This window comes from Thalassophryne amazonica, chromosome 2, assembly GCF_902500255.1.
Source record: "Thalassophryne amazonica chromosome 2, fThaAma1.1, whole genome shotgun sequence".
In the NCBI taxonomy this organism is placed as follows: domain Eukaryota; kingdom Metazoa; phylum Chordata; class Actinopteri; order Batrachoidiformes; family Batrachoididae; genus Thalassophryne; species Thalassophryne amazonica.
The window spans coordinates 24,048,613-24,071,447 of NC_047104.1; the positions used below are offsets into that span (position 1 = coordinate 24,048,613).

The 22,835-nt window shown below is 41.4% G+C and overlaps 1 protein-coding gene across 2 annotated transcripts in view; it reads right to left on the reverse strand.

Annotated features, from left to right (window-relative positions):
• The window catches only part of LOC117522943 (CD81 protein-like), a 97,267-nt gene that overhangs the window by 51,027 nt on the left and 23,405 nt on the right, over window positions 1-22,835 (reverse strand). For both annotated transcript variants that reach the window (XM_034184367.1, XM_034184372.1), the window contains exon 2: window positions 13,085-13,199. In XM_034184367.1, the coding sequence (XP_034040258.1) occupies window positions 13,085-13,199 (115 nt within the window). The remainder of the gene's footprint in view (window positions 1-13,084; window positions 13,200-22,835) is intronic.

Genomic DNA, 22,835 nt, shown 5'->3' on the forward strand with positions numbered 1-22,835 from the left:
TTTACACCCAGAGCTGAAAGTGCGGGAGAGACAGGAGAAGCCGCCATGCTAAACCGGCTAAGAGCTAGTATAAAAACACGCAAAGTGAATAACGTGTAAATAATTTAGAGGTGATTCAGCAGAGGGAGTGCTTTAGTTAAGGCACGTGAAGATAACACTGTGAAACAAATCGTTATCTAGGTAACTAGATCAATCTAACTGCGCAGATTAAACAGCTAACAGATACAGCAAAACACCGCTGTGCTCCGGAACAGGAAGTGATACAATACCGCAGTGAGAGCCAACCACCAGTAGAGGCAAGCCTCTACTGGTGGTTCGCTCACTTTGTCAAAAGAATTCCGACAAAGTTACACACAAAACGTATGTTACATCCAAAAGGGCTTATGGTGGCTTTACAACTGAACTGCACCATGTTTATGCCCCTCCACTGCAGCAAACGACCAAAATACTGGAGAAGCTTCCTTCTTTGTAGGTCATGTCCAGAGTGGTTAAAGAGGATTAACTCTGAGTTCACAATACGGTCACATCGTGTTTGCAACACTAGATGGAAACTAGCTTCAGAGTGCAATGTGTGGGCTTTATTCATTTGTTGATGAATTAAAGAAATAAGGCAAGTCAAATTTGGAGATGCAATTTTAAATTATTTCATGTCCGGAGCGGCTGGAGTGTCCACGCTGTGCACAAAGGGATGAAAGCTGGTTTTAGGGCAGCATTATGGTACACTTGTGTCGCTACACAGGAGCTCACTTCAGAGCTGTATTACTTTATTTACAGTACATTCTCCTGCACGCACGCCTCAAAGCCTGCAGAATGTCCCAAGGGCCAAGTCCTTCAAATGAACTAGATCCAAAATGCAATTGTAGTCGCTCACATTGAAGCTGCTCACATTTTCTTCATGTCACAATCCATAATCTCTGATCGACTTTGTGGTCTGTTAAGAAAACCACGAAGCTGCTTCTTCAATCTGACAGTGTTCACCATATTAAGTCACAGTGAAGGGCTTGGTTTGGTCAAACCTGGCTGTTCCTCTCCTCCTGGATTTCCTAAGTCTTTGGTTGTAACGTCACCCTCAGGTCGCTCACATTAGTGCAGATTTTAAAAAGTCTGCAGCAACATGTTAATACAAAAGTCCACTTTCACTGGTGGGATTCAACAAATAGAAGCAGCCGTGCACAGGTCAGCAAACGCCAAACCTTAGTCTGGAAGGACATGGTCTTCCTTCTGAGCACACGGCACGGGTATTACCAAAACGCAAAACTGTAAACGTCGGTCTGTTTTGAGAAAGCTGCCCCAATCGTTGTGTAAAGTCATTGGTTGTTGTGAGATAGTTGTGAAACAGGAACAGCAACTCATTCATTGCTTCAACATCGGACCAGGGACGTGCATGAAGCACGTGCATGAACCTGGCATATGCAATCTGAGAAGCCTTCAAAACTGAAATGAATCTCAGCCATTTGAGGAAACATTTATTGCTGTTGTGTGTGTGGTAGCACATTTCGTGAATGCGGCGTGTTTTACAGTGAAACAGGAAGTCAAGTCAAGTGGCTGAAGCAGCAGCTTCCGAAATCACCGCTGGAGCCGTTCATCTGTGAAAAAAAAAAAAAAAAAAAAAACTGCAGAGGTTGAGGGTCTGGTCCTCGTGGAAACACAGTGTATGTGTGTGCATGCGTGCGTGTGTGTGTGTGCAGCTGTTTTCCTCATTAACTGCCGAAGCGTTCAGTCTCACACCCACTTAGAGTCGTGACGAGAACAGACGGCACCACAACACAACAAATCTGTAAAAATCCAATGCTCTGACTGCAAGTTGGTTGAAGGTTTTCTCTGTAAAATTTATTTTTCTCAGTCGCCACAGTTGGAAAAGTTTGACAGTGAAGGCCAAAAATATTTGGACAGTGAAGGATTTTTATAATGTTGACTCTGTTCACCATCACGGTGGATGTGAAGTGAAACATGTTCTCAGAGTTCTCGACATTCAGCTTAAGGTTGTTTTAACTACAATATTACATGAACCCTTTCAGAATTACAGCCATTTTTATACACAGTCCCTCCATTTCCAAAGGCCATAAGTAACTGGACAAACTGAAGACTTTCCTTCATCATCAAAAGTAACAAAAATGAACAAGAGTGCATAAAATGAAAGTTGCAGCGAAATTAGGGGTAGCGACAGTGAAGTGCAGTGAGGTTGATGGCTGGTGAGGCACTGATTTCATCACAATCAGATTTACAAACATACAACCCCAATTCCAATGAAGTTGGGATGTGTAAAATGTAAATAAAACAGAATACAATGATTTGCAAATCCTCTTCAACCTATATTCAATTGAATACACCACAAAGACAAGATATTTAATGTTCTAACTGATAAACTATTTCTTTTGTGCAAATATTTTCTCATTTTTAAATGGATGCCGACGAACATTTCAAAAAAGCTGGGACAGTGGTATGTTTACCACTGTGTTATATCACCTTTCCTTCTAACTGCACTCAATAAGTGTTTGGGAACTGAGGACAAAAATTGTTGAAGCTTTGTAGGTGGAATTCTTTCCCATTCTTGCTTGATGTACGACTTCAGCTGTTCAACAGTCCAGGGTCTCCGTTGTTATATTTTGCACTTCATAATGCTCCACACATTTTCAATGGGCGACAGGTCTGGACTGCAGGCAGGCCAGTCTAGTACCCGCACTCTTTTACTATGAAGCCATGCTGTTGTAACACGTGCAAAATGTGGCTTGGCATTGTCTTGCTGAAATAAGCAGGGTCATCCCTGAAAAAGACGTTGCTTGGATGGCAGCATGTGTTGCTCCAAAACCTGGATGTTTCTTTCAGCATTGATGGTGCATCTGTGATGGTATGGAGGTGTGTAAGTTGCCCATGCCATGGGCACTAACACACCCCCATACCATCACAGACGCTGGCTTTTGAACTTTGCGCTGGTAACAATCTGGATGGTCTTTTTCCTCTCGTCCACAAAACACAACGTCCGTGATTTTCAAAAACAATCTGAAATGTGGACTCATCAGACCACAGCACACTTTTCCACTTTGTGTCTGTCCGTTTCAAATGAGCTCAGACTGTTGTGTGGGCCGCCAGAAGAGGAGGTACTGCTGGCCCACCACCAGAGGGCGCCCTGCCTGAAGTGCGGGCTTCAGGCACGAGAGGGCGCTGCCGCCACGGACACAGCCGGGAGTGACAGCTGTTACTCATTACTTCCTGACAGCTGTCACTCATTCTTCATCACCTCACTCCATAAAACCCAGACGTCATCTCCACCTCATCGCCGAGATATCGTACTTCATTGAAGGTAATATCCTCAGCCGTTTTGTGTTACAATATATCTGTATATTGTGAGTGTTTGCAGGAGTACCGGTTCCTCTATCTGTGGAAGCTGAGTGAGTGCAGGACGGCACTCTTTTCCCCTGAGGAATCACTGCGGTACTCATCACATATTGAGTGAGAGGTGGAGGTGGCATTCCCACCGTTGTTGTTACTGGGTGTACACACACCCACACTTGACTGTCTTTGTTCTCGCCAGCAGTACCAGATCCGACAGTCGGAGACGGTGATCACCTGGGAATTCGGGACTTGGCGGCTCCAGTATTCACCAGGTTCGGTGGCGGCAGAAATCGTGTGGTTCCGGCCCTTCTCAGGACAGACGTCTTCTATCCTCGAGCCTGCCCACACGTCACCTTTGTAATTTGACTGTAATCATATTCTGAGATTGTCTGTATATTCGTTGTGCACATTTCACAACATTAAATTGTTACTTTTTGGCTCATCTATTGACCGTTCATTTACGCCCCCTGTTGTGGGTCCGTGTCACTACACTTTCACAACACAGACCCAGAGAAGGCGACAGCGTTTCTGGATGTTGTTGATGTATGGCTTTCACTTTACATGGTAGAGTTTTAACTTGCACTTGTAGATGTAGCGGCAAACTGTGTTAACTTACAATGTTTTTTTGAAGTGTTCCTGAGCCCACGCAGTAAGATCCTTTACACAATGATGTCGTTTTTTAATGCAGTGCCGCCTGAAGGTCACAGGCATTCAATGTTGGTTTCAGCCTTTTCACTTACATGTAGAAAGTTCTCCAGATTCTCTGAATCTTCTGATTATATTATTGTAGATTGTAGATGATGGAATCCCTAAATTCCTTGCAGCTGAACGTTGAGAAACATTGTTCTTAAACTGTTGGACTATTTTTCCACGCAGTTGTTCACAAAGTGATGATCCTCGCCCCATCTTTGCCTGTGAACGGCTGAGCCTTTTGGGATGCTCCTTTTATACCCAAACATGACACTCACCTTTTTCCAATTAACCTGTTCACCTGTGGAATGTTCCAAACAGGTGTTCTTTGAGCATTCATCAACTTTCCCAGTTTTTTGGTGCCCCTGTCCTAGCTTTTTTGAAATGTGTTGCAGGTATCCATTTCAAAATGAGCAAATATTTGTACAAAAACAATAAAGTTTATCAGTTTGAACATTAAATATCTTGTCTTTGTGGTGTATTGAATTGAATATAGGTTGAAGAGGATTTGAAAATCATTGTATTCTGTTTGATTTACATTTCACACAACATCCCATCTTCATTGGAACTGGGGTTGTATGAACCCCACAGAGCAGCTTATTCACCGTTTGAATGACAGCAATTAACGGGTATGTTTAACAAAAAAAAAAAAAAAATGTTATTATGGTCTTACCTTTACTTATAAATGAAGTTCATTGCCACTCCTTCTGAACAAAAGCATCAATGACTTGTTTGTAGTAATTTTCCTTATCTTCCTTCAGTTTTAAAAGTCTCTCTGTCTCAGTGGAGATCACTACCAGGGAAGACAGTCTTCCTTCATCAGTCCTGTTCCGACTATATGTTTGGAGCTTTTCTGGCTTTGAATGCGGGTGGTCGACCACTTGTCGAAATTCATTGGGCCACAATATCTCATCTGAGTCCAGACATTGTCACAAGTTGAGAAAATAAAGCAGATAAGGCAGTTCCTTGCTGGACGTCCACACAGCCAAACTTTACGTGTGTCCTGCTCCATTTGAAAAAAGCGGCTCTTGTGTTGTCTGAAGCAAACCGTTTAGCTATGGTGTCGGTCTTCTGTTAATTAATACCTCCTGCTTCGATTGAAAGTCCAGTTTAGAAAATTCTTACAGTTTGGATATGTAATCCTCCATTCTAGAGGAAAGTCGAGAGGAAAAAAATAAATAAACGGCTGCTTTCGTAGGTTAGTGTCACTCATTCTGCACCTCAGAAGAATCCCTGGAAATCCCTGGGATCACTAGTGCCCCCTAACATGAGGCAGGAGAACTGCGTGGCTCATTTCATGCCTTTTTACAGTCGCTTTATGATCGATCAGCACACGAAACACGTTACACACATACAGCTGTTGACAAAATACACAGATTAAGTGATGCCATCTGCTCAAAGTGATGTTAGTGAGATCACCTGGTGGAGCAGGTGGTTGCAAAGAAAACCTGCACCCATTTGCCCCTTTCTGGAATGAGTTTCAGACCTCTGCTGTAGGAGATACAGTCTTCTGTGGTTGTGACTAAAGAGAATGTGCACAGTGCAAGTTTTGTGTCTTGCATCACCAGTCATGAGTTTGCATTTTCTCCTCGTGTTCGCATGTTTCCACTTCCAAAAACGAGGTGAACTGGTGACTCTAAACTGCCAGTAGGTGAGTGCGAAAGAGTCTGTCTGTCCATTTGTGTTGGCCCTGCAACAGACTGGCGGCCTATCCAGGCTGTACCTCGCCCCTTCCCCAATGATGGCTGAGACAGGCTCCAGCTTTACGGTGGCATTGAACATAGAGAAAATTTTGTACAAGAAAACAGATCAAATCTTCAGTCGTCTCTTCAAGAATGTCGTCTGTTTCATTCCACCATGAAGCCATGAAACTGGCGAGCCAAAAAACAAAATGTGCACAGCTTCTCCAATCAATGTCAATGTCAATGTCAATTTTATTTATATAGCACATTTTCAACAACACCAGCTGCCCAAAGTGCTTTACATGTTAAAAAACAATATCAAAAACATTACAAAAACAGGGCAATTAAAATCCAAATAAACAAAAAGACAAGCAAAAAACCAGACACATACAGCTTAAATTGTATTAAAAGCCAAAGCAAAAAGGTATGTCTTAAGAGCAGATTTAAAATACTCTAGAGTTGAAGCAGCTCTGATGTTTAAAGGAAAACTGTTCCATTGTTTGGGCGCAGCCACCGAAAAGGCCCGATCACCTCGAGTCTTTAATCGAGATCTGGGCACATTTAATAAAAGCTGGTTTTCAGACCTCACTGATCTGACTGGTACATACAGAGTCAAAAGCTCAGAGAGGTATTCAATCACAACCACAGAAGCCTATACCTCCTACAGGGTTGTCATGGGTTTCTTGGTGGCTTCCCTCACCAGTGTCTTTCTTGTACTCACTCATTTTTGAGAACCGCTTCCTCTATAACAGTTTTACCACGCAGGACCAGACTGTACATATTTCTTAATGACTGATGTAAACGAAGTCCGAGGCATGTTCAGTGACTTGGTAATATTCATGTATTCATCACCTGACTTGTCTGAAGAAAACTGTATAAGTGATCATTAATAATATTAGAGTTCATCCTCCTTATTCCAACTTCTGAAAGCTGTTACACGATGACATTCTCTGTTGCAGTTTCACCAGCGGTGGCACTGAACAGCCAGTTTTTGGACCCGCTGAACTGTAATGACTCTGACAATCGTGCAACCGGAACGCAACACAAAATAAGGCATCGTCACAAGTTAGTCAGTCACTCAAGACTGTTCAACACGTCTTCTGGGAAGCTGGTTATTTCGAAGTCGGAATGTTTCTGATGTGTGAGTCTGTTGAAAACTCAGAAACCGGCAGCCATTGTGTGTCTGAGTGCATGAGGAGAAAGAAAGGAGGGAGCGGGAGACAGCGGAGGAAGGAGAGGGAGGGGAGGACAAGGCGGAGAGATCGAGGGAAGGAAAACAAGAAGTGAGACAGGCAGGCTCGAATGCTAACTGCAACCAGATGGAAACGTGGGGGAGAACACTGGAAACAAACGGAGCAGAGCGAGTGAGAGGAAAACTTTCACAGAGGAAGGAGAGAGGAGGAGGGATAGGGCTAGGAGATGAGGAATTTTTTCCTCTACTGACTAGGCTTCTTCTGGTTGGGAGTGAGAGGGAGGCTTTATATGAGTCGGCTGTAATCAGTGTTTTTTTGAAAAAACCCCGGCGTGGTTCCTCTCTGAGCGGCAACAACAACCACAGTTATGCAGCTTCCTGAGACACAAAAACAAAAAACACCCCCTGAAGCTTCTCCGCTCGCTAACCCCACTGAAGCCGCTTCTTCTGTTATACTTCACCCACCCACAGCTCAGGGCGCTGACCGCTAAACGAGATGACACACTGGATAATGTCACGTGGGCGTGTCCTCCGTCTGCCGTGGTCACGAGCAAATTTGGGCTGGTCTCAGTGCTTCCATATCCTCTGTTCAGGGTTAATCAGCAGGGTTCTGTCTGTAGACAAGGGGCGTGGCCATGATTTTCAGCTCCAAAATCCTCTTTATGTGTATGGAAGCGGAGCCACTGCTGTCTGATGGAAGGTGACAGATTGCGTGCCGCTGCGGCGAGGTCAGCTCATCCACAAACACGCTGATATGAAAATAAGCAGGTGCAACTGAGGCGTGATCGAGATGTGCAGTGACACGATCTCAAGTCCAGCAGAAACAGGAGCAACCTGACCCCACTGGACACACACGCAAAGAGGAGGACGGATTCTGATTAAATTTAGTGGACAGGTCGTTCTTGCGGCACGGAAGAGCTGACTAAAGTTTTCTGACCCACCTTTTATGTTTTTCTACAAATTCTCTAACTTGCACCATAAAGGTTTTCCTCTTGACTCGGTCTTTAACACTCTGACCTTATGACATCACAAAGACAGGAAAGGAACACACATCCCTCCAGTGTGTGTTGCCACACTAGTGTCCATCCTCATGTGGTTTCAAAATGGAAGAGTGTTTTTACGACGACAGGTTTTTACAGTGAGAGGAAACAGGAATGTTTGGAGAAATCACAGGGGGAACATTTTATACTCCACACAGCAAGGAACAGGAAAGGAATGCAAAGTGGGTGGCTCTGTGGGAGAGGAGTTCAGACTACAGACATACAGACCAAGGTTCAATTTCAATGTTCAAACACAAAATACTTCATCTGCATTGATCACAGTCCATCAAGCTGGAAAAGGAACCTGCAATGGAACGGCATTCCATCCAGGAAAAGACACAGACTCTCATCTCACAGACTCATATTTGTCTAATAGATTACAATTTGTTCATGTAAATGGGGAATCTTCTTCACAGACTAAAGTTAATTATGGAGTTCCACAAGGTTCTGTGCTAGGACCAATTTTATTCACTTTATACATGCTTCCCTTAGGCAGTATTATTAGACGGTATTGCTTAAATTTTCATTGTTACGCAGATGATACCCAGCTTTATCTATCCATGAAGCCAGAGGACACACACCAATTAGCTAAACTGCAGGATTGTCTTACAGACATAAAGACATGGATGACCTCTAATTTACTGCTTTTAAACTAAGATAAAACTTAAGTTATTGTACGTGGCCCAATACCCTGACCTCTAGTAATACTGATGAGAAATCTTGGAGTCATTTTTGATCAGGATATGTCATTCAAAGCGCATATTAAACAAATATGTAGGACTGCTTTTTTGCATTTACGCAATATCTCTAAAATCAGAAAGGTCTTGTCTCAGAGTGATGCTGAAAAACTAATTCATGCATTTATTTCCTCTAGGCTGGACTATTGTAATTCATTATTATCAGGTTGTCCTAAAAGTTCCCTAAAAAGCCTTCAGTTAATTCAAAATGCTGCAGCTAGAGTACTGACGGGGACTAGAAGGAGAGAGCATATCTCACCCATATTGGCCTCTCTTCATTGGCTTCCTGTTAATTCTAGAATAGAATTTAAAATTCTTCTTCTTACTTATAAGGTTTTGAATAATCAGGTCCCATCTTATCTTAGGGACCTCGTAGTACCATATCACCCCAATAGAGCGCTTCGCTCTCAGACTGCAGGCTTACTTGTAGTTCCTAGGGTTGTAAGAGTAGAATGGGAGGCAGAGCCTTCAGCTTTCAGGCTCCTCTCCTGTGGAACCAGCTCCCAATTCAGATCAGGGAGACAGACACCCTCTCTACTTTTAAGATTAGGCTTAAAACTTTCCTTTTTGCTAAAGCTTATAGTTAGGGCTGGATCAGGTGACCCTGAACCATCCCTTAGTTATGCTGCTATAGACGTAGACTGCTGGGGGGTTCCCATGATGCACTGTTTCTTTCTCTTTTTGCTCTGTATGCACCACTCTGCATTTAATCATTAGTGATCGATCTCTGCTCCCCTCCACAGCATGTCTTTTTCCTGGTTCTCTCCCTCAGCCCAAGCAGTCCCAGCAGAAGACTGCCCCTCCCTGAGCCTGGTTCTGCTGGAGGTTTCTTCCTGTTAAAAGGGAGTTTTTCCTTCCCACTGTAGCCAAGTGCTTGCTCACAGGGGGTCGTTTTGACCGTTGGGGTTTTACATAATTATTGTATGGCCTTGCCTTACAATATAAAGCGCCTTGGGGCAACTGTTTGTTGTGATTTGGCGCTATATAAAAAAATTGATTGATTGATTGATCCACTTCATGCTATGTTGTTGGAGAAAAGAACCGGCCCGATGGGCCTCAGGTCCTGGACTGGACTTACTCCTGAAGAAAATAACTTTGTTGGAACCAAACCCGCAATTTTCTTGTATTCCCCATCAACACCCTGCCAGAAAACTCAATGACAACATGATACAAAGCACCTGAATCACCAGTCACTATTTTAGTTTGGAATAAAGTTAAACAGACAAAAAAACAAAACAAAATCCCTAATAGCCAAGAAGTACAAACCAACAAAAGGAACTTGTGCTGTGTCAAAATTCCCTCATTCCTTATTTTATGTTCTCATTTTCTCAGCACTAAGCTGTGCATAAATGTAACTGTTCCACTTTGATTCTGTAACTTTCTCAATGGGATCTTTTCTTACAAAGTGTGCTGTTATTCTACCCTTCCAGATACAAGGTGTATCTGCAATCGAGAACCGATTCCATTCTGGTTTACGACCCTCATTTGGTTCAAACACTTCAGCCAAAAGCAGCAGAGCACAGAGGGTCCTGCAGTGGGAATGAGCGGACTTGCATTTGCCTTTTGTTTGCAGCGTTTCAATGAAAACCTCTGGAAAATAAGGCTGGTAGACCAGATAACACTTTGGTTCTTCATATACCAAATGAAACCGGGCTCAGAACCTGTGGTAACTATTTATCACAAGGTTACAAGGAAGCTTAATGTACACTGTATTTGTTGTTAGACTTAAAAAGTCACAAAAAGAACAAGGCAGTGTTGCTGGCAACATCTCCCACCACAAGAATTCTTCCTCATAAGTTAGGAATTATGGAAAGTGGAGCACTGTGCAGGTTTTATTTCATCAAATTTCATTCAGGAGTTATATAAGGTTGCTCTGTTGTACAGGAATCAGGAGTCGACTACATCAAGACTCATACTCATAAACTGAGCCCTATTTCCCCCCAGTAGCCTGCTAACATTAGCTTGACTGCCAGTCACACCCAGGGTCGAGATGTTTTAGATGCACCACGGCTAAAACCATCCCAAAAAAACGCTTTTAGACCGTTTTCACCAGCAAAACACAAAATACAGTATATCTAAAATAGGAAAACATATTTGAAATCTACCTGAAAGTAAAATAATCACATAAGAATAATTAAATATCAATAAAATAGTGTGACAAGCATGGTACTAGTAAGTCCCTTCAGCTGCTCCCTTCTTCACACTCGGGGTCGTCACAGCAAATCCAAGGTGGATCTGCATGTTGAATTGGCACAGGTTTTACGCCGGATGCCCGGATGACTTAACTCCACATTACATGGAGAAATGTGGCAGGGGTGGGATTTGAACCCAGAACCTTCTGCACTGAAACCAAGCGCATTAACCACTTGGCCAGTGAAAAAATATAATTGTGGAAAAGTTTATTAAACTCTCCTTAAGTGTTCTATAAGTTTCTCATACTTACTTCAAAAGATGTGGTTAAAAAAAACTCATCTCTCTTTGATAATGTCCAGGGAGGAGACTTCAAGAGCTTATCTACTTTAGCAGAGATCTTGGTATAAATATGGGCTAATTTCACAAACAAAATCCATTTCACTAAGTTATGCAGAGCAGACACATCTGCTGTCAAACACCTTGAGCATATAGCGCTGTTACCTTCACTTGGAATTACAATTTTAAAGTGGGTGATTTCTCAGAAGTCATAATGGTAGTACATCAGATTGGAATGTTCGTAATTATGATGCGATTGCCTTCCTTCTACAAAAAGGGTGTCATAAAACATTCTAAAACAAGTGTTATCAAATAATTTCCATGTTATTAATATTGTGCCAATCTGCTCCTCAACCAGCTCAACCCAACTAACCCATATTTCCCATACTTTTCCACCCACCTAATGTAATCCAGGTACACAAGCAGAGTATGACCCTCCCACCATGGGACTTCTGGGTTTTGGGGTTTTAAATGTTGTTATTGTGGTTCATGTTAGTTTAACAGTGTTGTTAGTGTTATTGATTTATTGTGTTTTTGTAGTTCAAGTGGTTTAGTCAGTTTAGTTACGTGTCATGTTGTCATTACCATGAGTGAAAAGAGCATTGCTTCAGATGTCTTCCGCCACCATCTCTGTTTGTACATGTGTAACAATTAAAAGCACCTGCTTGCAGCAGCCACCGTCTGTGCGTGTGTAAAAAAAAAAATAAAACACCTGCTTGCAGCAGCCACTGCCTCTGTGTGTGTAAAAATTCTAAGCACCTGCTTGCAGAAGAATGCAGAAAAAAACAAAAAGCTCTGTGTGTGTGTGCTACTGGGGAGAGCTGAAAATTGCCATTTGGTATGCTTATGTATTTTGGGTCAAGGATGAACACTGCAAAAATGGACAGTTGATAGGACCAATATTTTTGAATAAATTGGCAATTTTAGCTAACCAGTAAACAATGGACATGCAATGCAATACACCATGAGAGTTCGGGTGTTGGGTTTTAAATGATGTTATTGTGGTTCATGTTAGTTTAACAGTGTTGTTAGTGTTATTTATTTATTGTGTTTTTGTAGTTCAATTAGTTTAGTCAGTTTAATTATGTGTCATGCTGTCATTACCATGAGTGAAAAGAGTATTGCTTTGATGTCTTCTGCCACTGTCTCTATTTGTGCATGTGTAAAAATTAAAAGCACCTGCTTGCAGCAGAATGCAGAAAAAAAAAAAAAAAAAGCTCTGCATGGGTGCGACTGGGGACAGCTGACATTTGTCGTTTGGTATGCTTTTGTATTTTGGGTCAAGAATGAATGAGTTGAGTACTTCCTCTAAAAATAGTTGAAGTCTAAGGTTCTAAAAACATTCTGGATTCACACTCCATTCCAACTCATTATACAAGCTTTGCTTAATTTATCACCCATGAAAAATGTCAGCTACCTATTTAATAAACACCACCCAATCTAGAGCCGTAGATCCCCACAGGCAACACGCTAGTTTTATTATATTTATATCATAACTAAGTAGATGATGCTGAATAAATGTTAAACAGCTTTTAGAACACATATGTGCCCCGGATTCCTTATCAACAAATCAATCTCTTTAAGAACATACAAGATGTCATCTGGGATTAACAGTCTGTTATCAGTGTCAGCTTTTATCTTCCATTTATTAATTATGAATATTCTATTCATCTTAATCAATAGCAAGCAAAAGAGTTCCATTTATTCTGGCTGTGAATATTTAATGAAGAGCTACCACTAACTGCACAACAAACAAATGACAGTTTCAGAGTGCATTCAGTAACGATACACACAATTAAATGTCAATGGTGCGTTCAACTTATGTTGTTCATACAGTATGTGTGTGTGTGTGTGTGTGTGTGTGTGCGCGCGCACATATTGGAGGTTGTCCTTTTCCAGACTACATGGTGTGAAATGACAGGCGTGTTGTGAGACACATACTGATGTAGAAGGTGCTGGGGGCGTAGGTATCCTCAAATTTGAGTTCCATCAGGTCACTGGTCTGGGGGTCATGTCTGAGCCACAGGGCCACTCCCAGGATGACACCTCCCGCAAGCTGCAAAACACACAAGGCGTCAGGACGTTTCCTTAAAACAATCAACAGGCACTGTGTTGTTTTTCTACCTTTATTGGACACATTAAAGGGAGCCAGAGACAGGACTGGTGGGGGGGGGCAGCGTAAAACAAAGGTTTTTGAGTCAGAGCCCAGCACACCTCTGTGCTGACTCTGTAGATCTTATTGCACCCATTCATTACACAGACACATCTCCTGAAACATCTGCAGCCTCCGTCATCCTCGTAAAAATAACTTACGACATCAAACCTCAGCCCCATTCAGGGAAAAAAAAAACCCTGGACAGGTGATATTTCACACAGCGAGAGCCACATGTGTGGAGCATCAAGTGAAGAAGCAGGGCGTTTAGAAATGCATCAGGCAGACGGGTCCTGCTGGACACGACACACCTGTCCACCCGCACAGAGTCAGTGGCTCGGTAAGCTGAACATTCTTTCATTATCAGCATTCACTAATAGCGCTGCTCCGAGTGTCGGGACAAGTTATTCTACTCATTTGTCGGAATCAGTTAAAATGGTTAAAATTCTTGTTTCTCTGCATCACCGCCATAGAACTCGTCCAGCCAGATCACGCCACTGTGCTTCTGATGTTTACGTCTCACGTCAGGACGACTTCATCTTCATTTTTCCTTGAGAAACTTCAAGATGTGCCCCCAGCACAGAGCACAATAAAAAAACAAAAAACATTCCCCCAAAACTGCAAAGACGACACTGGATGTGTGGAAGCAAAGCGACCGAATGTTTGGAGGGTAAAATTGTGCATTCTGGTGAATTCTTTCTATGTAGGTAATTACTAACCCTTAACATATGGAATTAAAAAGCCCTTTTCTAGTCATTCAAATCAGCCTTTGTTTTATATAAAGAATAGAGGAAGTGGGCGGAAAAAGACATTAACACAGAAACAACAAAACGAAATGAATAGGATAAAGAAAAAATCTGTATATGAGGTAATAAGGAAGCATGTAACACTAAAATAAATGTTTTGCTTCAGTGCTACAGTTCTTTCCTACTTCCTCAATTATCTGTATCGCTATTTCCTTTTTAGGCGCACCTGCCATCTGTTTTCTTACGTGTTCCCTGATGAGAACGAATTATTAAACGCATACACAGTGAGGCAAATAAGTATTTCTTCCACTGTCGACTTTGCAGGTTTCCACCACTAAACGAATGGAAAGGTCTGTCATTTTTATCATAGGTACACTTCAACTGTGAGAGACAGAATCTAAAACAACAAAAAAAAATCCAGAAATCACATTGTATGATTTTTAAATAATTTGCATTTTACTGTATGAAATACTGTACAAGCCAAGGGAAGACGTTTATTCAAAATGAGGTTTTTCTGTTAGTATTGATCAGCAGGAACACACAGGCGGGAGGAAAATCCAGACCGCTGTTTGGTTTCGCCGTCTCACCTTCTCGGCTCACACTCAAGTCAAACGTGCCGTTTCCCTGCTGGAGTTTATTGTTCTTCAGGGTGATTTCAACAGAAGCATTTCTTTCTGGAAAAGGGTCTTAAATATAACTACAGTTCCACAGAACGTTCATAAGCTTCCACATAGTCAAACAAAGAGTTGGGTGGAGCTTTAGATAAAAAAAAAAAAAAAAGTGCAATATTCTGCTTCTTTCCACAAACCATCCAGCCTGACTGTGATTTTTCTGAATAGATTTGGCTCGCACGCCGGCCCGCCCTCCTGCGCTCAGAGTGAGGTCCATTCCAGAGCAGAGGCCAGATGCTGCATAGCAACCAGATCAACACCATCAGCGCCAAGAAGCGACCTCAGAGACACAGCAAGATGGGGAAACTCTGCACTCGCTGAAACACTCGCTGCTAGTTCACACATTACCATCAGCGTCCACTAAAGGTCTATTTTTACAAAAGATATTCATTCTGGAATCTGGACCAATAGGAATGGAGCCTTCAGGTGATGTCAGTGTCTTCTCAAACGTTCACTGGTACAAATGCTACATTCAGTGACAACTGGGAACTCTCAACGTCTGATTTCTGCCTTGGAAAATTGATTTTAAAAACGCTTCCAGACGTTGGACAGCCTGCTCTGGAACTCAAAAGGTTCCATTTTATCTATTGGGTTCAAACTGAGGAGTTCCTTTGCAAAAACAAAAGTGTAATTTTTTGTTTTTCCACCACCACCATTTATTTGTGTGATTGTCTGCTAGCTGGATAAATGAAATGTGTAGGTGAATGTGAGGCATCATTGTAAAGTTCTTTGAGCTTCTGACTGAAGGTTAAAGCGAGAGAGCTCATGATGCCACCGTAGTCTGATGTGTCCTCTGTTACTGCTACAGGGTGACACAGTGAATACTCAAAAATAAATAAAATAAAATAAAAATATCATGCTGTATAAATTCAACTCCACAAAAGTTGTAATTTCATGACTTTTACTCACGTTACTCTTTCTGTAAAAATGGTTCTAGAGCCAACAGCACAGTGTTGAAATGAGCCCCAAATCTGATAAGAACAGTTTTAATATTTTTGTAGTATCAGGACAGATCTAGTGGATCCGCCACATCGTGGAACTACCTTGGGTTCTGGGTGGCAACCACCCAGGCAGACTGACATCTCCATCTCATGACTATAACCATCTATCTACTACAACCCTGTGAAATGCTGGTGTCCCCTCGGCATTCTCCAGCAGCTGAGGTCCTCAACACTGCGGCACCTGCGTGCTGGATCATGTCCAGAGAAACAAACAAAATATCGTAGCTGAAGCTCCCTCGCAACACAAGTGATACGTCTCATCTGAGTCTCTTCAAGTAACTGTTCACTTGAGACAAAGTTTTTCCACTGATACCCGAGGATCCTCAGAAAAGACCTGGTACCAGAGACATCCAGTCAGGGCCTGAGGTCACTGGTTAACATCCAAGACTCACAACAAAGCAATAAAAACCGAAAGACTTGAACCTTCGTTGTCCTGCAAAGACATCAGCACACTGAAAAGTGTTAAGATCACACGATCAATATTTAAATATATCTGGCTGCTAAAAGTTGCCTCTTCACTACATTCTTAATGTCTCCACACAGATAGCGGAACCTGTCACGCTGCGTTCTTACAGACGGGACTCTGCTGCTTATCCAGATCTGTATCTTTTTATTTTGAGGAAAGTGAACCTCATGTGGAACTTTCCCTGTCACGAGCAGTTAGTTTAATCTAATCACTCTGATCAGTGTGACATGCCGTCTATCCATCCTCATGTACTGCACAGAACTTCCTTTATTGTGCTCAAAACAGCCCAGCTCCAAAATTCAACAAACACTGACTTATCGCTGAAATTTCTAATTATAAGATAAAACTTTATTATCCGTAAAACGGAAATTTGACTTACAGGAGCTGCCGAAGTCCCAAGACGTGAAAACACATCAAACATTCATCATAAAACATTCAACATAAAATACTTTTAAAAGTAGTTTGTGGTCTGCAACGTGTTCATTTGGTCTCCCTCTGATTTAAAAGTGCGATGGAGTGTGGCACAAATGAGTTCTTGTATCTATTCCTCCTGTAACGATGCACTCTATAGTGTTTCCCAGAAGGAAGAAGCTCATATTCACTGTTCAGAACATGGGCTGAGTCCGTAGGCTTGTTTCCTGCACAGCTCTGTGAAATTGTTCTCCACCGAGTGGCCCACAATTTTGGAGCAGATGTTGAGGAGCCTCAGTATCCTGTTCTTTAACACTTACAATTAATGGTAAGAAGCTAAAACAACTATAGCTCACCTGGTAAGTCTGAATATCTTGACAATCTATTGTGCACATAAACACATAGCGTAAGTGCATTTGTAGTGTTTTGAACCCACCTTAGCTAAAACAGTTTTTCTATCTGAGTACAAATTAAAGCACAAAGGGGTTGCTTTTATTCTCTCACATAATCATGGATTTGTTTTTTGTTTAGATACTTTTTTTCGAGAAGTGCGATAAACCGTTTGTCTACCTGGGAGGGTTGCTATCTAGGACGAAAGGCAGTTCCGTAGTATGGTGGATTGTCTTTAAGAGACAAGTGCCCCCGCAACTGGCACACTGCTAATCAGATGGTGGATGCAAGTGAGAGGTGTTCAGTCACATAAGTGGCTGTGTGGCAACATGTCCACCACAGCTCCCTGAAGTGAAGCATTTTTGCACCTCCTGTAACCCTTCCTCATCTTTCTCCTGTCACCACCTGATATCTTCCATATCTCATTATCATCATTCTTAAGTTTATTATGCATTGCTGTGCAGAGAGTCTACCAGTGTTATGAACCCACTTATGTAAGGCAAGTCTGAGTGTTGTGCTCTTTAACAGCCTCTTTAAATTCAGTAGCAGTTGAGTCGCAGATCACAGTGCTCTGGCAGGGGCGTAGACATGAAGGAGCTCAGCCAGATACTGGGGGTGGGGCTAGGCCATTAAGAGCTTTAAAAATAAATAATAACATTTTAAAATCTAGTCTATAAGCAACCAGGAGCCAGTACAGTGAAGTTAAGACAGGGGATAGCATGGATTACAGTCTCGAGATCTTTGCGTGACAGGTACCCTTTTACTCTTGATAAAATCCTTAAATGAAAAAAGCTGCTCTTCACAACTGAACAAATTTCAGCCTGTCATCAAATATTACACCAAGATTTCTCACTGATGACGAGATGTTTGGTGTAAGAGGGCCCAGAAAGCCAGCAGGAAAATCAGATGGACCACTTGCAAACATTATCATTTCGGTCTTGTTTTCATTTAAATTAAAAACAATTGTGGTGACATCATTGACATCATTTAGACAATCAAGCAATGACTGTACAGAGTCAATGGATTTTGATGTTAAAGGCTGATAAATCTGAACATCATCGGCATAAGAATGATATATAATGAAATATATAATGATATATATAAAAGAAAGATTATATTTTCTAAAAATTGACCCCAATGGCAACACATACAGCAGGAAAAGAATTGGCCTGAGGATGGAGCCTTGGGGGACCCCCGTGACAAGAGGGGATGTGGATGAAGTAAATTCACCTAGCTGCACAGAAAAACTCTGCTCAGCCAAATATGACTGGAACCATGAGAGAGGAGAGCCTGTAATGCCCACCCACTATTCCAGTCGTGCTAGGAGGATCCCAAGATCCACACTGTCAAAAGGAGCTGTCAAATTCAAATCAAGGAGCACGTGCCACGCAGGGTTTCCTGAGTCAACAGTTACCATTAGATCATTAAAAACTCAGCAGTGCTGTCTCAGTGCTGTGGCATGGTTGAAAACCAGACTGAAAGGTCTCATAGATATTATTGTCCACTAAAAAGCCCTAAACAATATTAGACATCAAACAAGGTTTTTGCTGATCTATGGTACACTAATGATAATGACAGGTATGCGGCACTGTGCGTGAGTATTTAAGTGCACCTACTGAGGTGAACAGAGCCAAATGGAAAATCACCCACACCAACGCCGACACTTGGATCAGTATTACAAAACACTTTGGATATGTTGTGCCACAAATACATACACATACCAACAAATGGTATAGGAGAGAAAGTAAGACATAGAGCACAAGTTATGGGTGTGGTGCATGAGGATCCAACAATGTCTGCTGTGTCACTGTGTCCAAGAACACGCCGTTAAAAGGTAAATAAAACATTGTTCATGACTGAGTGATTGATTGATTGATTGACTGATTGAGTTTATGCAACATCAATACAAATATACAGAAGTGAATGATACACGGACAATACAATAAAACATAAACACTCATTTCCATTATATACATACATATACACACACACACACACACACATATATATATATATATATATTTTTTTTTTTTTTTCTCTCTCCACTCAGATTGCAATAGCCAATCACAGATCAGACTTTCTGTCCATCATTTACCTGTATTTTGGCATGCTTGGAGCCAGAAAGTTATGTTGGATCCAAAAGGATCCAAACAGGCTAGGACCAAAAGTTATATTGGATTGGTTCCCACTGACCAATAGTGTTAGAGCTTACTGCCAACAGCTAGCCAATCAGAGCGTGGCATATGAAGGTCAAGAACTAGCTGACAGACGCTGGTTGAAAAAAATGGCAACAATCATGTCAACAACAGCAGAAAATCGTCTGCCAGCGAGGTTTGCTGAGTTCACAGAGGAGGAACTGGTGGAAATATTGAACTCCAAGGATGCCAAAAACACTAAGAAGGTAGACAAGCATGCTACTGACGTTTTAGAAGCATTCATCACATCAGAATCAATCATACGCTGTTCACAACAAAATTAATTGCTCTAATTTACTTGACTCTTTGTTGTTTGCTTAATTTGGGAGAGGTGTGGAGAACATAACTGATGGATGGCAAGTCGTCCAACATAGAGAAATACTGGATTCAGAAAAGTTATATTGAACGAGGCGTGGCCGAGTTTTCTTGATCCAATACTTCTCTATGTTGGACTCCTTACCATCCATCATATATATATATATATATATATATATATATATATATATATATATATATATGAGATAGAGAGTTTGCATTGGGATACCAATTAAACAAGTGCAAATTATAAAGAAGACAATAAGATCTTAACAATTAATATAAGTAGCCACTGTATACCTGTAGATATGTACACACAACAACAAATATAGCACCGACATTAGGACTAGAAAAACAGACGAGAAGACAGGTTAAATATTTTCAAAGATGGCTAACCTTGACCTATTTTAAGAGGTCAGAGGGTCAAATTCTGTTTGCTATTTTTATGCTCATAAGGCCAAAGGTATTTAAGCATTGCATTATATTAGGATTTACACAGTCATTAACTTCAGTAGCATTGCAACAAAAGCCCACAATCTTCTGAAATACTGAGCTGGAAGAACCAAGTATTATCTGTGGTCCTAATACTGGAACTGAACACTTATTTTTTAAATTACTAAAGTGTGACTTCTTGGGTTTTACTGATTCATTAACTCCAGTAACACTGCAAAAGTACCCGCAACCTTACAAAATACTGATGTGGAAGAACTGCATATTATCAAAGTTCCTAATCCCATGTCTGATCAGGTATTCTCAAAATGACTACAGAGTGACTCACTAGGATTTTCCACGGCAGGGTAGATGTCAGCTAGAACAACACAGACATTGTCTGAGTGCACTGTGATGTTCAAACACTTACGTACTTAAAGTTCTTCAAAGTTTTGTTCAAACATGCGCGTTAAAGAAATAACAGCACGGCTCAGTGTGGACACCCCATGTGGACCTCCAACAAGATGTTTTATTAAATAACATGATCTGCAAATGTATGTATGCAAATGCAAATCACACTGTGGAAAACTATGACTTTCACTCAAATAATTTGTCTTGTCTCAGAACATCCAACCACTCATTGGACAGTCCTCACACGTGTCCCAGGACTAAAGGTGGAAAGGAGCCTGAAAGTGTGAAGGGGCTTCAAATGTGGTCCAATCAGCAGCCTCATCCCGGCTGTGGCTATTTCTGCCTGTTGCCCCGAGTACAGCGGGTTGTAGAATGCCGAGCATGTCGAAGGGGGAGACGTGGGGATGGGGTGTGGTCTTCAGTTCCTGTAAGGATCTTATACCCCAACATGTGCATGTGTGCACAGACACTCCACCCCCACCCCCCACCCCCACTGTAACCTCTTAACCCGCTCAGTGTCGGCTGAGATTTATGGAAACAGGAGGTCTCCCGTTTATCGTCCACGCCTGCCTTCTAACAGCGTCTCTTCAGGTCAACTGAAACGAGCTCTTCTGAACAAAACGATGAATCTTTTCACAAAGGGGGTAAAAGCAAAAGAGCTAAAGAGAGCTTTGTCTTAAAATGGCACGAGTCGAACACAACAATCACAATAAAATCACAAGTATGACAAACACTTATCATAAGAGACTTGGTGTATCATACACACACACACACACACACACACACACACACACATATATATATACATATATATATATATATATACACACACACACACACACACACACGCACGCATATGACTACATTTGAGTGCTTACAGTGAACACCTTCCATCTGGTCTCAGCTTGAAGGACCAAAACACTGGAAACAAAATTAGATTAAAATTTAAGTGTCGGTGTTAAATGCTTTATATTTAATTATATAACGCCTGAATAGATCGTTGTCATTTGATTGGTGGTTTCTATGTCACGTGACATGGATCATTCGTCCCATTTTCCATTGTGCTCCATTTACCATGCAATTTTGGTTCCATATGATTTGTACCATTGCAAGCTCCGACCACCGCACATGCACACGAGCGATGAAGGCACTTAGCAGCTTAGCGACACTGCTCATTCTTATAACACAAAAGAAAAAACAAATCCGGTATGCCGTAAGCCATCTGGAGGCATTTGAAATATTTGCTGGGACGTTTCTAGCTAAAGTAGAACCGCTGTTGGATGAAGAGCTCAACAAATGTCTGTCGCGAATTTTCATGAGACTGAAAAAAGCATAAGAAGTACACGAAGAAGTCAATGCACGACATCACCTACGGACTACATCGTGAGAATTGTTTTTGAACTAGTTGACTGTTTTTGCAAGTTGACTGAGAATAATTTTGGATTGGATTGCTATTCAAAATCTGTGTTGGAGTATTTGGAACCTGTTGATGTCAAAGGACCAGTGACGCACACAAAAATGTAAGTCCCTTTCCTCTTGTTTATAAATTCATAAAATATCAAATTTTTAGGTGTTATATAAAACAAATAATAATGTTTCTTCATTCATTCAATGGTACGAATATTTCATTTGGTGAAAGATGGAATGTCCATCTTTAGCGGGACTTACCATGATGATTAGATTTACAGTCCTGGCGAGAGCATCGCTTGAATGACTGTTATCACAAAACCCAGCAGTCACATTCCAACAGTGTTCAGAAAATATTGCTTAACTTTTGCGCAAATCTTTAATGGATGCCCAGCTACTTTTTTTTTTTTAACAAAAATTAGAGTAACTTTAATTTTTCACCCCTGTACAAACTGAAATCTACCTTTGTCACCATTTTTGCTGGTTTTACACCATAACTCTGACATTCAGCCATCCAGGGTTTTCATGTATCCCATAATCCCTTGTGCGCCAGAGTCGCTACAGTCAAAACAACATAGAGAATCCACATGAGGACAATTGTAAATTAATATTATACTACAAAAATGTAGTTTTTTTTATGCTTTTCGTCACGTTAATAAGAGACTACATGCATGACACCCTGAAAATTTGCTAAAACAATTATAATGAATAATCTGTGTCTGCTACGTTTAATCTGCATGGAATTTAATAGACGCAAACTGAATTTCAGACATATATTAGTCTGGAACAAACAGGACAAACAGTGTTGTAAAGAACAATAATCAAGACCTTAAAGAGGTCTTACCCCCAGAACGACATGATCAGGAAGCGATTGTAGCTCACAGCAGCTCCCATTGAAAATAACGGAGAGACAGCCTGTGATTCTCCCATGTTTACATAAAACAAACGCAATAACAACGTCTATAAACCCAGAGAATATATTCATAAGAGTTTTAGGCACAATACAAAAATAGTTTTATGAATTGTTAATGGTGAAATGTTAATGGTGTTGTCTGTGTGCAGTGGTTAAAGTGCAGCCTGATCAGAGCGTCTCAATGC